This window comes from Mirounga leonina, unplaced genomic scaffold (assembly GCF_011800145.1).
Source record: "Mirounga leonina isolate KUSES-001 unplaced genomic scaffold, KU_Mleo_1.0 Mir_154, whole genome shotgun sequence".
In the NCBI taxonomy this organism is placed as follows: Eukaryota; Metazoa; Chordata; class Mammalia; order Carnivora; family Phocidae; genus Mirounga; species Mirounga leonina.
Genome location: NW_023270389.1, coordinates 12015214 through 12027391, shown reverse-complemented (window position 1 = coordinate 12027391; position 12178 = coordinate 12015214). Strand labels below are relative to the sequence as shown.

Genomic DNA, 12178 nt, shown 5'->3' with positions numbered 1-12178 from the left:
GGGGAGCGGCCCTCGGCCGGCGGCGGGGGCTGCTCGCGCGGCGGCGGGCGGCGGCGGCGGCGGCGGCGGGGGCCGCAGCAGGCGAGCCAGGCGGCGCAGTCCTGGAAGATGAGCAGCCCCAGCACGTTGACGGCCAGCCCCAGCGCGCCGACGATGAGCACCAGCTCGGCGTCGTCGATGCGCTCGGGCCGCGCCAGGCGCAGCACGGCCTCCACCGAGATGGTGAAGCAGAGCGCCGTGAGGAAGACGGCGTTGCCCAGCGCGCCCAGCACCTCGGCGCGCGCGTAGCCGAACGTGGCCCCCAGGCCCCCGCGGGGCCGCCGCGCCACGTAGCCGGCGCCCAGCCCCACGCACAGCGAGATCAGGTCGGACAGCATGTTGAAGGAGTCGGACAGCAGCGCGATGGAGTTGCCCAGGTAGCCCGAGACCAGCTCGGCCACGAAGAAGGCGACGGTGAGCGCCAGCATGAAGAGCAGCCGGCACGTCTTGCCCGAGTAGCGGCCCATGTCGCCGAGCCGCCGCCGGTGGGGGCGCCCCTGCGCGGCCGAGCCCCGAGCCCGCCTCCGGCCTCGCCGCGGGGCCCCGCGCCCGGCTTCTTATACGGCGGAGGCAGAGCGCCCCCGGCCCCCGCACGTCCAGAGTCTAGGGGAGTGGCCGCGGCGGCAGGCTCTGAGGGCCCTCGGGCCGCCTCCGAGGCCCTTTCCCCCGGTCCCGCGTCCCGGCCCCACTTGGCAGGTGGCCACGGGCCAATGTCTGGCCTTCTAGGACAGCGCTGGGCAGAGGGAGCTGCGGGGGGCAGGGGGCGTGCCTGGAGCGCCCTCCTCCCAGACACCCTGAGGCATTGGCGTGGGGGGGGGGTCCACCTGCCGATCCCGACCCCGCTTCCCGGGTCTCTTCCCTCCCGGTGCCCTGACTGTTGACTCCTGGCGGTCAGGACCTTGACTGCCGTGGGGCGTGTTCGCCGCGGGGGACGTGGACACCTTCACGGACGGGCCCGGGCGCTGCTGGCATTACAGACGCCACGTTAACGCGGGGAGGCCCCGGCCAACCCTGCCCAACCCTCAGGGGGCTTCCTGCCTTGCATTTCGTGAGCTTGGAGCCCAGCCCTCGCTCGGCAGGCCCGCTCCACTGGCGCGCGCGCTCTAGCTATCGTGTCCGCCCTCCTTGCGCGCAGCCTTCGCGCCAAGAGCGCATTCTCGGTTCCGTCACCCGCCTCACGGCACGACATGGTCCCTTGTCCCCCCTTCTCCCCTCCCAGCGTCTTCACTCTCAAGGCCTCCCTCCCCAGGTGAGCTGCAGCCAGCGCTGGAGGAGAGCACAGATCATACTGTTGGGAAGCACGGCCCTCCCACCCAGCGCTCAGAAATCAGTTTCCCTGGGGGGTCGACACAAGTCGCGTGACCGCCAAAGAAGTCAGGGCAAGGCCTCCTCTGTGTCCTCGTCTCATTTTTCCGTGGCAGAGAATATTCCCTTCACCCCCATGTGTCCCTCACAGCATGACCTGATACTCAAAGTTCAATCGACTGACCTCCATGAAGGTTTTTTCCAAATAAAGCCTTTCCTGTTGACAATAGTCTCTGTTCCAATTAAAAGTTACCCAGAAGAGAACCGTCCCCAGGACTCTGGGAGAGGCCGCCCACCAGAATCCTTGAAGAAGGAAGGGTGTTTGCTGTTGGGTGCTCAGGGAAAGGGGTGGGAGAGCCCTTGCAATTTTCTTTCTTGGCTTCTTTTTGTTTTCTGTTCTTTTCGCATTCCCAAAAAAGGATCTGACTGTGAAGTCTGGTGATCTCTATTCCCCCTCTCCTGTCCCTAACCCCTGAACTTTAACCATTCCTGAAACACATGTGCTTTGGGCTTGGAAATAACTGCATCTGTTAGTAGCACACTCTGATTCTCGCCGCATTCACTGTCTTATCCTTATGAATCACAATCTTGTCTTTTAGTGCTGAGGGACCTTAACAAGCATGTTAAAATGTCCTTGACCTGAAGGTCCCACCTTACACAAGATGAGCATCCAAACTCAAGAAGCCCATTAAGACTTCCCTTCCCGGCTCTAAGAAAATATCCCTACACTGAGAACTTGAGGAAATTGATCATTTAAAGTATCTCTAGGGCGCCTGGGTGGCTCAGTTGGTTAAGCGACTGCCTTCGGCTCAGGTCATGATCCCAGAGTCCTGGGATTGAGTCCCAAGTTGGCCTCCCTGCTCGGCAGGGGGTCTGCTTCTCCCTCTGACCCTACCCCCTCTTGTGCTCTCTCTCTCACTCTTTCTCTCTCTCAAATGAATAAATAAAATCTTCTAAAAAAAAAAAAGTATCTCTAAACACGAGTATTAAAATGGTCAATAATTTAAAAGAAATAAAGAGATATAGATAGGCTGACGAAAGCTTTGAAGCTGTTTGGCCTCGGACAAGTTCCTTAATGTCTGGTCTGGTTTTCACTCCTGTAGGAAGGGAATAATAATGGTGTCTCCTCATATGTTGTGAGGATTAAGTGGGTTAATATGTGTAAGGTGATTATAACAGTGCCTGGCACGTAGTAAGCACTCAACAAATTGTTAGCTGTTGATTTAAAAAAAAAAAAAAAAAAGATGGGAAGAAAAAGTGTGGGGTGAGGAGGAAAAGACTGGGCAGGAGGAGGAGGGAAGGGCAAAGTGGGCTAGAGGGCCACCCGTTATCATCAGCACGCTAGTATTAATATTAGCACAATGGCACATCCGTGCAAGAATTACTTTTGAACCCCAGATGTCACACTCGGTCACGGAGAAAGGTACCCCAGTTTCTGGCTTATCCTGTCTTCAAACCATGAAGCCTCTGCAACGTGTAACATAGGACAGCAAGCAAAGCAGTCGAAACAAGACAAGGGCCTGGTGGAAATCACTTGACAGAGCTCACCCAGGCCCTGCTGATTGCATTTCTGTGTCACTCACAACTGAAAGAAAAACCCCAGGTCAGCAGAAATCTATCTCTTGTGCCTGTTACCCAGCGGTTCTCCTAACAGAAGGCAGATAACGAGAATTATGTCACTGGCCCAGGAGGGTGGTTGATAGAACTGGAAAACCTGGCAGGCAGCTGGGAAGGCAGAGGAAGGAGCTCTGTGTGAGAGCCCCTGCCCAGGGCCTCGTTCCTGAATTCAAGATGGGCTGAGGGTGTCAACAAAATGCACTCAAGAGAAATGCTTTGACTGAAAATGTATAAATGATTAGATAGATAGATGTATATAGTTTATATATAGAAAGAGAATATATATAATCTAAGTTAAGTGACAAAAATTTAGACTGTCTCCAACATTTTCCTGTAGATGGTGAGGTTTCAACAGCTTCTGTTTATTGGGCTTTGACTACCCAACCCTGTGCTGAGCACTTTATAGACATAATCTCATTTCATCCTCACAACTGACTCATAAAACAAGCACTGTTTCATAGGTGAAGAACCTAGAGCCCAAGAGTAACTTGCCCAAGATGACACAATATGTTAAGTGATAGAATGGGGATCTGATCCAGGCATCAGACTCGGGAGCTTACATTCCTTGCCCCCACATTATACTAATTTGATCACTTTCAACACTCCTTTTGTTCTAAACAAATGAAAGGATTTTTTTTGAGTTCACTTTTTGTTGGTGTAGGACTTGATGTGCTACAGTTTATAAAGTAGAGATTATAGCAGTGAAAGTTCTTCCTACACGGTATTGAACCAGAAACTAACCAACCTTTTTTTTTTTTTAAGAAATTGAAAAAGCAGCTGTTTTTGTTTTCATTTTTTTGTTCTAGTTGACCAGAGATGATGCTTCCTTCAAGGAAGAGAATGGACATCTCATCCAAGGCACCGAGCTATTATTCCAAAGAGGATGTAGCTCTTTTTCCCCATAGCTCCTGCCTCCAGATTTTAAATACATCATCAGGAGCTGGATACTTCTCACCATTAACCCAGCTCCAAACCCGCAGAGCATGATAATACTTGAGGACTTTCTAAAAGGAAATGGCTTCTCCAGGCAGCTGAGGAATCTCCCCTATCCTCCTTGTTGGTGAATTTATGTATATTTACAAAAAGCTTTTACAACACCTGTAAAAGCTATATGTCTATATTTGTAACACTTTGTAACACAGATACTTTCTGTACCCAAAAGTATGCATCTTGTCCCTCAAAGTTTTTAGAATACATTAAATTCAAGAGATCCTTTACATGAGGCAACCATACTTTTTTTTAATGACAGAGGCATGAGGTGTAAAAAAGATTAGAAGTAGGTAGTGGTCAACTCCACTTTGAATGGGCGAATTACTCAGCAATGCTGTGAGTTGCAGCCCACTTAGAAGGAGGCAGCTCCCACATGAATTTAGAGCTACGCCCATCAGCCTGCCAAGTGGCACCCCCATGATTTCTCCAAAATGCCACTTTCTTATAGCAAAGTGGTGCATCTGTTCCTAGCACTAGGCAGTGGTCAGAATGCAAGCCTCATCACAACATCAAATAATACAACTTTCTTATTGAAAAAAAAAAGGACTCTAGATAATTTTAATTTTGCACTCACTTTAAGAAAACTTAAAAGGTTGAGTAGCGTAGCAGTTAATAATTTGACCTTTGGGGCGCCTGGGTGGCTCAGTCGGTTAAGCAGCTGCCTTAGGCTCAGGTCATGATCCCAGGGTCCTGGGATCGAGTCCCGCATCGGGCTCCCTGCTCCACGGGGAGCCTGCTTCTCCCTCTCCCTCTGCCTGCCTCTCTGCCTACTTGTGCTCTCTATCTCTCTGTCAAATAAATAAATAAAATCTTTAAAAAAAAAATAATTTGACCTTTGGAGTCAGACAGACTTAGAACCAAATCCCAGCTCTGCTACTCACTTGAGAGACTTGGGGCAAGTTCCTTACAACTTTCTTTTTATTCATGTGTGTGAACTAAGGATAATAATAGTATCTATCTCATGGGGTTGTCACAAGGCTTAAGTGAGAAAATGTATGTAAATTGCTTAGTGGAGTGCTGGGCTTGTAAGAAGGGCTCAATAAGTGTTAAACAAATTTCTATTTTTTTATAACCACCCAGGTTGTGGTATTTCGTTAGCAGCCCGAATGGACTAAGACAAAGTATTGGAATGCAAGTTACCAACTGTTGAGTGCACAGGTATAAACAAATGGCTATGATTTGTATATCCCACTGGGGATGATGAGATTGGGCTATTTGATACATTTGGCAGTAACAATGCCATGTTATTTGGGGTCAGCTAGTCTTTGTGGGCACCGCAGCTCTGGTCTGTGTGCTCCTTACCATCTGCAGATCCCAAGGGCATCCCGAGATACTCATTGGGAAGTGCTATGCATGACATCTGGAGAGGGAGGGGAGGGTAAGTGAGAAAAGCAAGTGGAAAGGGACATGGCTATTGGGAGGAAAGGGGAAAGGATTAGAGGCAGAACTGGGAAGTCAAGAAACACATCATCCAAAACTGATTACTTAACTGACAGCATTTGGGTGGGACTCCTTCTGCTTGGTGAATAGGAGAAAAAAAAAATCAGCTTTTGGACCATTTCCAATTCAAATGGAAGCAAAAAACCAAAAACCTTCAGAGGTACAAGAAACAGGGAGAAACTCTCCTCCCCACCCATATGGATTCTAAACCCAGGAATCGTTTTAGCTGTAAGTTGGGTTCCGTGTCACTTAATAATTTACAAAAAGCTTTTACACGTGTTATTGAATGCCATCGGAAACATTTCCACACAAACAGCAGATTTCTTCACCGCTAGCTTCGCCTTATTTTTTAGACTAGGGTCCATCCCCCCACCACTAATCCACAGTTCCACTTTCTGCAGTTTTAGTCACCTGCACACCTTCCAGTGTGATCTGGAACATGATCCTCCTGATGTAGCCTCAGAAAGTCAAGAGTAGCCTAACACGACATCACGATGCCTACGTCATCCACCTGCCTTCATCCCATCGCGAAGGTACTAAATCTCACATCATCACAAGGGTGAGTACAGTACAGTAAGGTATTTTGAGAGCGACCACATTCACATAATATTTATTACAGTTCATTTCTATAATTATTCTATTTTATTATTGGTTATTATGTTCATGTCTTACTGTGTCCAATTTATAAATTAGACCTTATCATAGATATGTATATATAGGAGAAAAACATAGTATATACAGGGTTTGGTACTATCTATGGTTTCAGACATTCACTGGGGGTCCTAGAACATACCCCACGCAACTACTGTATGTGAAAACGGGAGAGTCCATCTGCCCAAGAAATTGTGGGAATAATTGTGTGTGGGTTAAAACAAAACCTATAAATAAATACCTTTACCTTTATCTGCCAAAGGCACTGGTTCAACATTCAAGGTTATGTAGTAGAGAGACGTAGGTTTTGGAGTCACTCAAATCTGGGATATAATCTTGGCTCTGTCCGTTATTAGCAACTGGGCATATCCCTTAGCTTCTCTGAGGTCCGTGTTCTCATTTATAATCTGGAGGTAGCGGTATCATCCTGTCCCACGGTGGCTGTGAGAATCAAAGGAGATAGCATAGTGGAGAGCCTGCGTGGTGCTCTTATAGTAAATAGCTGACAAAGAGTGGCTGCTTTCTTTACCTTCTGGCTGTCATCATTCCCAGAAATATTGTTGATTTCTGGTAAGTAACAACGGGGCATCCCCTTCACAGTTATTTAGATTACCCTACTTTTCATAAGATCGTCTATTTCTCCTGGGTTCAAATAATCCATTTGGCTTAGAACTAATTAGCTATTGATTAATAAAATGTATTATGAATGAAAATATTAATAAGATGCATTATGAATCAAAATATTGATTAATAAAATATTTTAAGAATATAAAAATACTTCCAAATATTTTACAAATCTGAAACTCCCAGCTTCTCAGCTATCATTACTGTGTTTCTTTGTCCATCATGACTCTCATCTGTTATCACGTGACTGAAGAACAGAGATAGTCAGGTGACTGGACCGAGAAAGATAACTTTATTACCGTCACAAAATGAGAAGTGTTAAGTATTAAAATGATATCTGGAGAGCTAAGATTCTTGACCTCTGGTGCTAAATTACTGCACAACTTAGACCAGTCACTAAATGTCTGAGCCTTAGTTTTCTAATCTGTAAAATGCAAATAAGAACCTCATACTACTCAGTGCACGTCGATATTTTGAACATCAAACAAGACAATGAAGGTACAAATGCATAGACAAATAAAAGGCATTGCTGTCGTTACAATGAAGAAGCCACAATCAACATGAGTTCTAGAAAGCAAGCACTGTTATTTGTAACCACCATGAATGTAAGTGGTGCAACCAGGGTTTTCGGCTGCCTAGAACCCCTCCCTGCTTCCTTCTGGTAAGATGTCTTGTCCCGTTGGACACAGACGTGGGCATATAACTAAGGTTGAGCCAAACATAGTTCCTCATTCCCCGGCCACAGTGCTTGATTCAAATGATGGGCACCTGATCCAATATGGGCCAGAATTCTTCTCTTGAAGTTTTCAAAATATATCAGAGAGAGGTTCCCTGCCTTGTCTGGCCACTAAGTCAGTGAGGAGGTGACTCAGAGCCCCTAATAATTATGTCTCCCCTTGCTTTCTTCCCCAAATCCCTCATTCTGCAATAGGAAAGGAAGCAGAAAGAGATAAGAGACAGTGAAAGAGAATCTCTAATGGAATTTCAGTCTCTGGTTCCAAGTTAATTATGTGAACCCATAAAAGTTCCCTTTTTGCTTAACCAAGCATAAAGTGGGGTTTTGTCACTTGCAACCAGACCCTTCTGGTCAATAGTTGACCAAGAACCTATGCCTATTATAAAGTGCTAAGAATGGTTTTATCCTCTTCTCCACATTCATGACTCATGAGAAATATAAATTTAATAATTAAAAAAATAAAATGGCCGACTAAATATGACCTTTCCTTACTTTGATTCCTCACCAATGCAGGAGAACTTATTCCTGCTCCGTTTTTCTGCTCCCTCCAAAGGAAAAACTCCAGAAAACACTGCCATATAGTCTTTACTTCCTCAAATACCATTCTCTCTGCCACTCCCTCCCCCCACAATGCCACCTCCATCTCCACCAAACCATGGACAAGGCTTTGTGAAAGTTACTCACGAGCTCCTCATACCGGAATCCACTGGTTTTCTATGCTCATGTCGGAATTCTCGGCAACATTTGTTACTGAAAACCTTGCTTTCCTTTTTGAAGACTCTCTCCATTTAACCGCTGAATAATGTACCCTCCTGATTTTCCATTTCCACTTCTAAATGTTGGCGTGTCCCAGGACTCAGTTTTAAGCCCACTACTCCTCTCTATCCAAGCTCATCCCTTTGGTTATCTCACCCAATCCACTCTCCAGGACTTGACTTAAGCTATTCCCTCCTCCTGGAACATTCTCTACCCCACTCAACTCCTCCTCCCCCTGTCTTAGGTCTCAAAAGCCACTTCTTCAGGGAGACTTCCTTGACCCTTGGCCCCCTCTGTGGCCCACAGGGTGACAGAAAATAAAAGAAAGAACAGACAGAAGAATAAAAGAAAGAGGGCAGGAGGAAAAGAAGGAAGGAAGAAGGGAATGAACGAACATGGTTCACATTTGAGCTCACAGTGTTTTGTTTGTGTTAAGGAAACTCTCCGTTCCCCAAGCTTTGCATTTACTCAGGGACACCTCCACGGGGAATAACCCTCCTCACCTCTTTCTGTCGCTTCCGCAGCTTTTCTCAGAAGCAGGGTAACTACTCCAATTCCTAGGTGTGGGGGAAAGCGTGGAGCATGCTCAGCTGACCTCTTCTGACCTTCTTTTCCAGATTTGCCTCCCCACAGAGACCTGCAATCCTGGTCTGCACGTCCAGGAGGGACTCTAAGGCGCTGCCCCGGTGCAGGGAGGTCTGGAACTGGGTGGGTGAGTTTAATTCTGGGAGGAACTATTAACAAGCTCTTTGCTGCTCCGCATCTAAGCCATATCCTGGACTATGTCATATCTACAATAAAGTTGGCATTATGTTCAAATGTCATCTATATCTTCTCTCTCAATTGTTTCCAAACCTAGGAGAGCAAGAGAAGGGTATAACTTATTAGTCCCTAAAGCCCTAACATCCCGGTGTGTTGGCAGGAGCCTGAAGAAGGATTAAGCTAAGAATCTACAGGCCAAAGTAGCCCATGGGGACTGAGGCTCCTGGAGGTGCCAGAGCAGGGGCTGTGAGGTTTGAAGGCTCCAGCGTGAGCCTGGCAGTATCTTGACCTTGACGAGTCACAGCAGCTCACTGCCTTCCAGAAAAAAATGCCTGCTGTTCCCATTGCAGGGCTGTTTCAATAGGCCCTCGGGAGCATGCGGTTTTTCATTTCTTTTTATTCTTAAAATGTATTTATTTATATATTTTTATTTTATCGATTTTAAATTTATTTTTATTTATTTTATTTTATTAATTTTTATTATTTTTATTTTTTTTTTAATGAGCCTGAGTTTTAAGACTGGTTTTTCTCTATGCTTCAGTCTTACTGTGATGCAAGGGAGAGTGAGAGTAGTTTGCTCTCAGAAACAAGAAGATTGCACCAGAGGAAGGGAGTTTTCCCGAAGCGAGACAGACACAGAAAAGAAAGGGAGATGCACACATCTCTAAATATTCTTAAGGGGGGATTAGATCAGATCAGCCGGGGGACTGGGAACCAAAGAAGTCCTTCAGTTCAGAGGCAGAAAGGCAAGATTTCAGATAGCTGACTGGGCTCTGGAATGCCTCCACCCTCACCAGAGAGAACCAGGTCTGGGGAACTATTAAAAGTCATCCTTTTAGGGTGTCTGGGTGGCTCAGTCGTTAAGCGTCTGCCTTCGGCTCAGGTCATGATCCTGGAGTCCTGGGATCGAGTCCCACATCGGGCTCCCCGCTCTGCGGGAAGCCTGCTTCTCCCTCTCCCACTCCCCCTGCTTGTGTTCCTGCTCTCGCTATCTCTCTCTCTGTCAAATAAATAAATAAAATCTTTAAAAAAAAAAAAGTCATCCTTTTAAAGCTGTGAATATTGTCTGAAGTAAAAGCAACTGGGGAATACGGCAGCTACCTGATGTCTGTCCCGTCCCCCTCCCCCCGGCTCCCCACCATTGTATGTTGGGTAGACGGAGAGCAGGTCCTTTGTATCTCTAGTTCACAGATCTTCAGATGGAGGGAAGACACTCGAAGAACTGCACCTGAGGAGCCTCATTCGCCCTGGCCCCGACTAAGATGACCAAGAGCCTGGGCCGGAAGCTGGTGGCCAATGGGAGGAGACTTCAGTCCTGGGGAGTGGATTTTGTATGTGGAAGTGATATGCTTTGTTAGCTTGAGGGCGGACTGTGCGGACTGCTTCTTCCAAACATGGGCACAACCGTATCTTCTATTCTACGTGTTTTTCCACAGGGTGACCCTGATGCTCCTTCCATCAGATGCTCCTTCCATCAGAAGTGGGTCCACAGGGGGCTCCTGGGTGGCTCATTGGGTTAGGCATCTGACTTTGGCTCAGGTCATGATCCCAGGGTCCTGGGATGTAGTCCCACGTCGGGCTCCCTGCTCAGCGGGGAGTCCGCTTCTCTCTCACCTTCTGCCTCTCCCCCCACTCAGGCATGCTCTCTCTCAAATAAATAAATAAATAAATAAACAAAATCTTCAAAAAAAAAAAAAAAAAGAAGTGGGTCCTGGGCTTGACATGCCTTCTATGATGTCACTTGCTCGTAATCCATAGAATCTGAGGTTGGACCAGAAAAGGTTTTGATGCATCTACCTTGTTCGATGGAGTGCTCATGTTTGAGACCCTGAGATACCACATACACCATTCAGAGGCCACTCCAGGGTGAGGAAGCCAAGCTACACTGAGACGTCCTGGTCAGTGGCCCTGTCAGCAGTCCTAGACCTGAGACCTTCCAGCCAGATGATGATGTCGCCACCTGCCATCAAGCCGCTCTCCCATCCGCAGAGTCTTCCCACCTGAGGCCCCAGACATCGCGGAGCAGACAGGCTGTTCCTACTGGTTCCTTTCCAAATTCCAGCCCACAGAATCCCAAGTATCATACAACGATTGTCGTTTTATGCCACTAAATTTGTGGTGGTTCATTATGCAGCAACCAGAACAAGGAACCACTGTGTAAAGACTGGCACGGCTACACAAAGCTTCCACAAAATTTGGAACTATTTGAGAGGAGAGCCTAGGAAGATTAGCATAGCATATTTAAGGCATTGTTAGGTGAGTTTCAAATCAAAACAGTTACTGCTGATGCAGGGGCTTGCCTGTGTCCTGTAGGAACAGGTCCAGAAAAAGACAGTTAGGACTCCAGGACTGGCTCAGGGAGAATGAAACACACTAAAGGGGCTTCAGGCAAGAATATGATAGCTTGAGTCCAAGCCTGGGTTAAATTTTTTGTTTAAGTGGAAAATGCTTCTCACATGAGGTGATCCAGCTCAGAGAGGTGAGAGTTGACACGATTTGTTTGGACAACAGTTGCTTTTGGCAGACCCAGAAAACACTGACTTCACTTTTCTCACTGTGATAAGGAAAAAAAAAATCTATGTGGGAAAAACAAAAGTCTGACCCCAAAAAACAATGACAAAGTGAAAAGAAAAGAAGTCCAACAAAAATGCCAGCCTCATACGTGGTGGAGAAGGAAAGAACAATTTTAAGAACTTGATTAAACCATTAAATCATTGACAACTCCACTGAGCATTTCTGAGAAAAGGACACAAAGGAAGCAAAACACTAGAAGCACCTCCCTCCCAAATGTCAGAACAAAAGATTTAGCAGGATGATACGCCACCCAAGGCCTGAAACATCCCAAACCTGTGGAAAGACGATGTCTGCAGAAGCATAAAGTAGGAGAAGGAGCAATAGGATCATCTGCACACATTCAAGACAGCTTCAGCTCAGACATCTGCTAAGCCCGACGCTCAGGCGGGATCAAACGTGGAGTGAGGGAGAAGCTTCCTCAGAGAGCAGGATTCCCAGGCCTAAGTGGTTCTGGAGCTAAAGGCAGTGGCAAGAATCCCTGAGAATTCCCTCAGAGAAAGTTCCATCGAATAAAGCCTGCTCACAGGAGAGTGAGTGTAAACAGAGCACAGGAGCTCAAGATGGAAATGGAATCCAAAATGTTCCTGTGTCCCTCCCTCCCTCCCTCCTTTCCTTCCTTCCTTCCTTCCTTCCTTCCTTCCTTCCTTCCTTCCTTCCTTCCTTCCTTCCTTCCTTCCTTCCTTC

The 12178-nt window shown here is 47.0% G+C and overlaps 1 protein-coding gene across 2 annotated transcripts in view; it reads right to left on the bottom strand.

Moving 5' to 3' along the window:
- Positions 1 to 12178, bottom strand: part of SLC30A10 (solute carrier family 30 member 10) — a 37970-nt gene that overhangs the window by 11710 nt on the left and 14082 nt on the right. Inside the window, exon 1 of one of the 2 annotated variants that reach the window (XM_035010107.1) lies at positions 1 to 835. This exon is cut by the window's left edge and continues 29 nt beyond it. The exons of the other annotated variant lie outside the window; for it this stretch is intronic. Within the exon in view, the coding sequence (XP_034865998.1) occupies positions 1 to 506 (506 nt within the window). The 5' untranslated portion in view covers positions 507 to 835. Of the gene's footprint in view, positions 836 to 12178 lie in introns of those variants that run through there. 2 annotated transcript variants of the gene reach the window in all.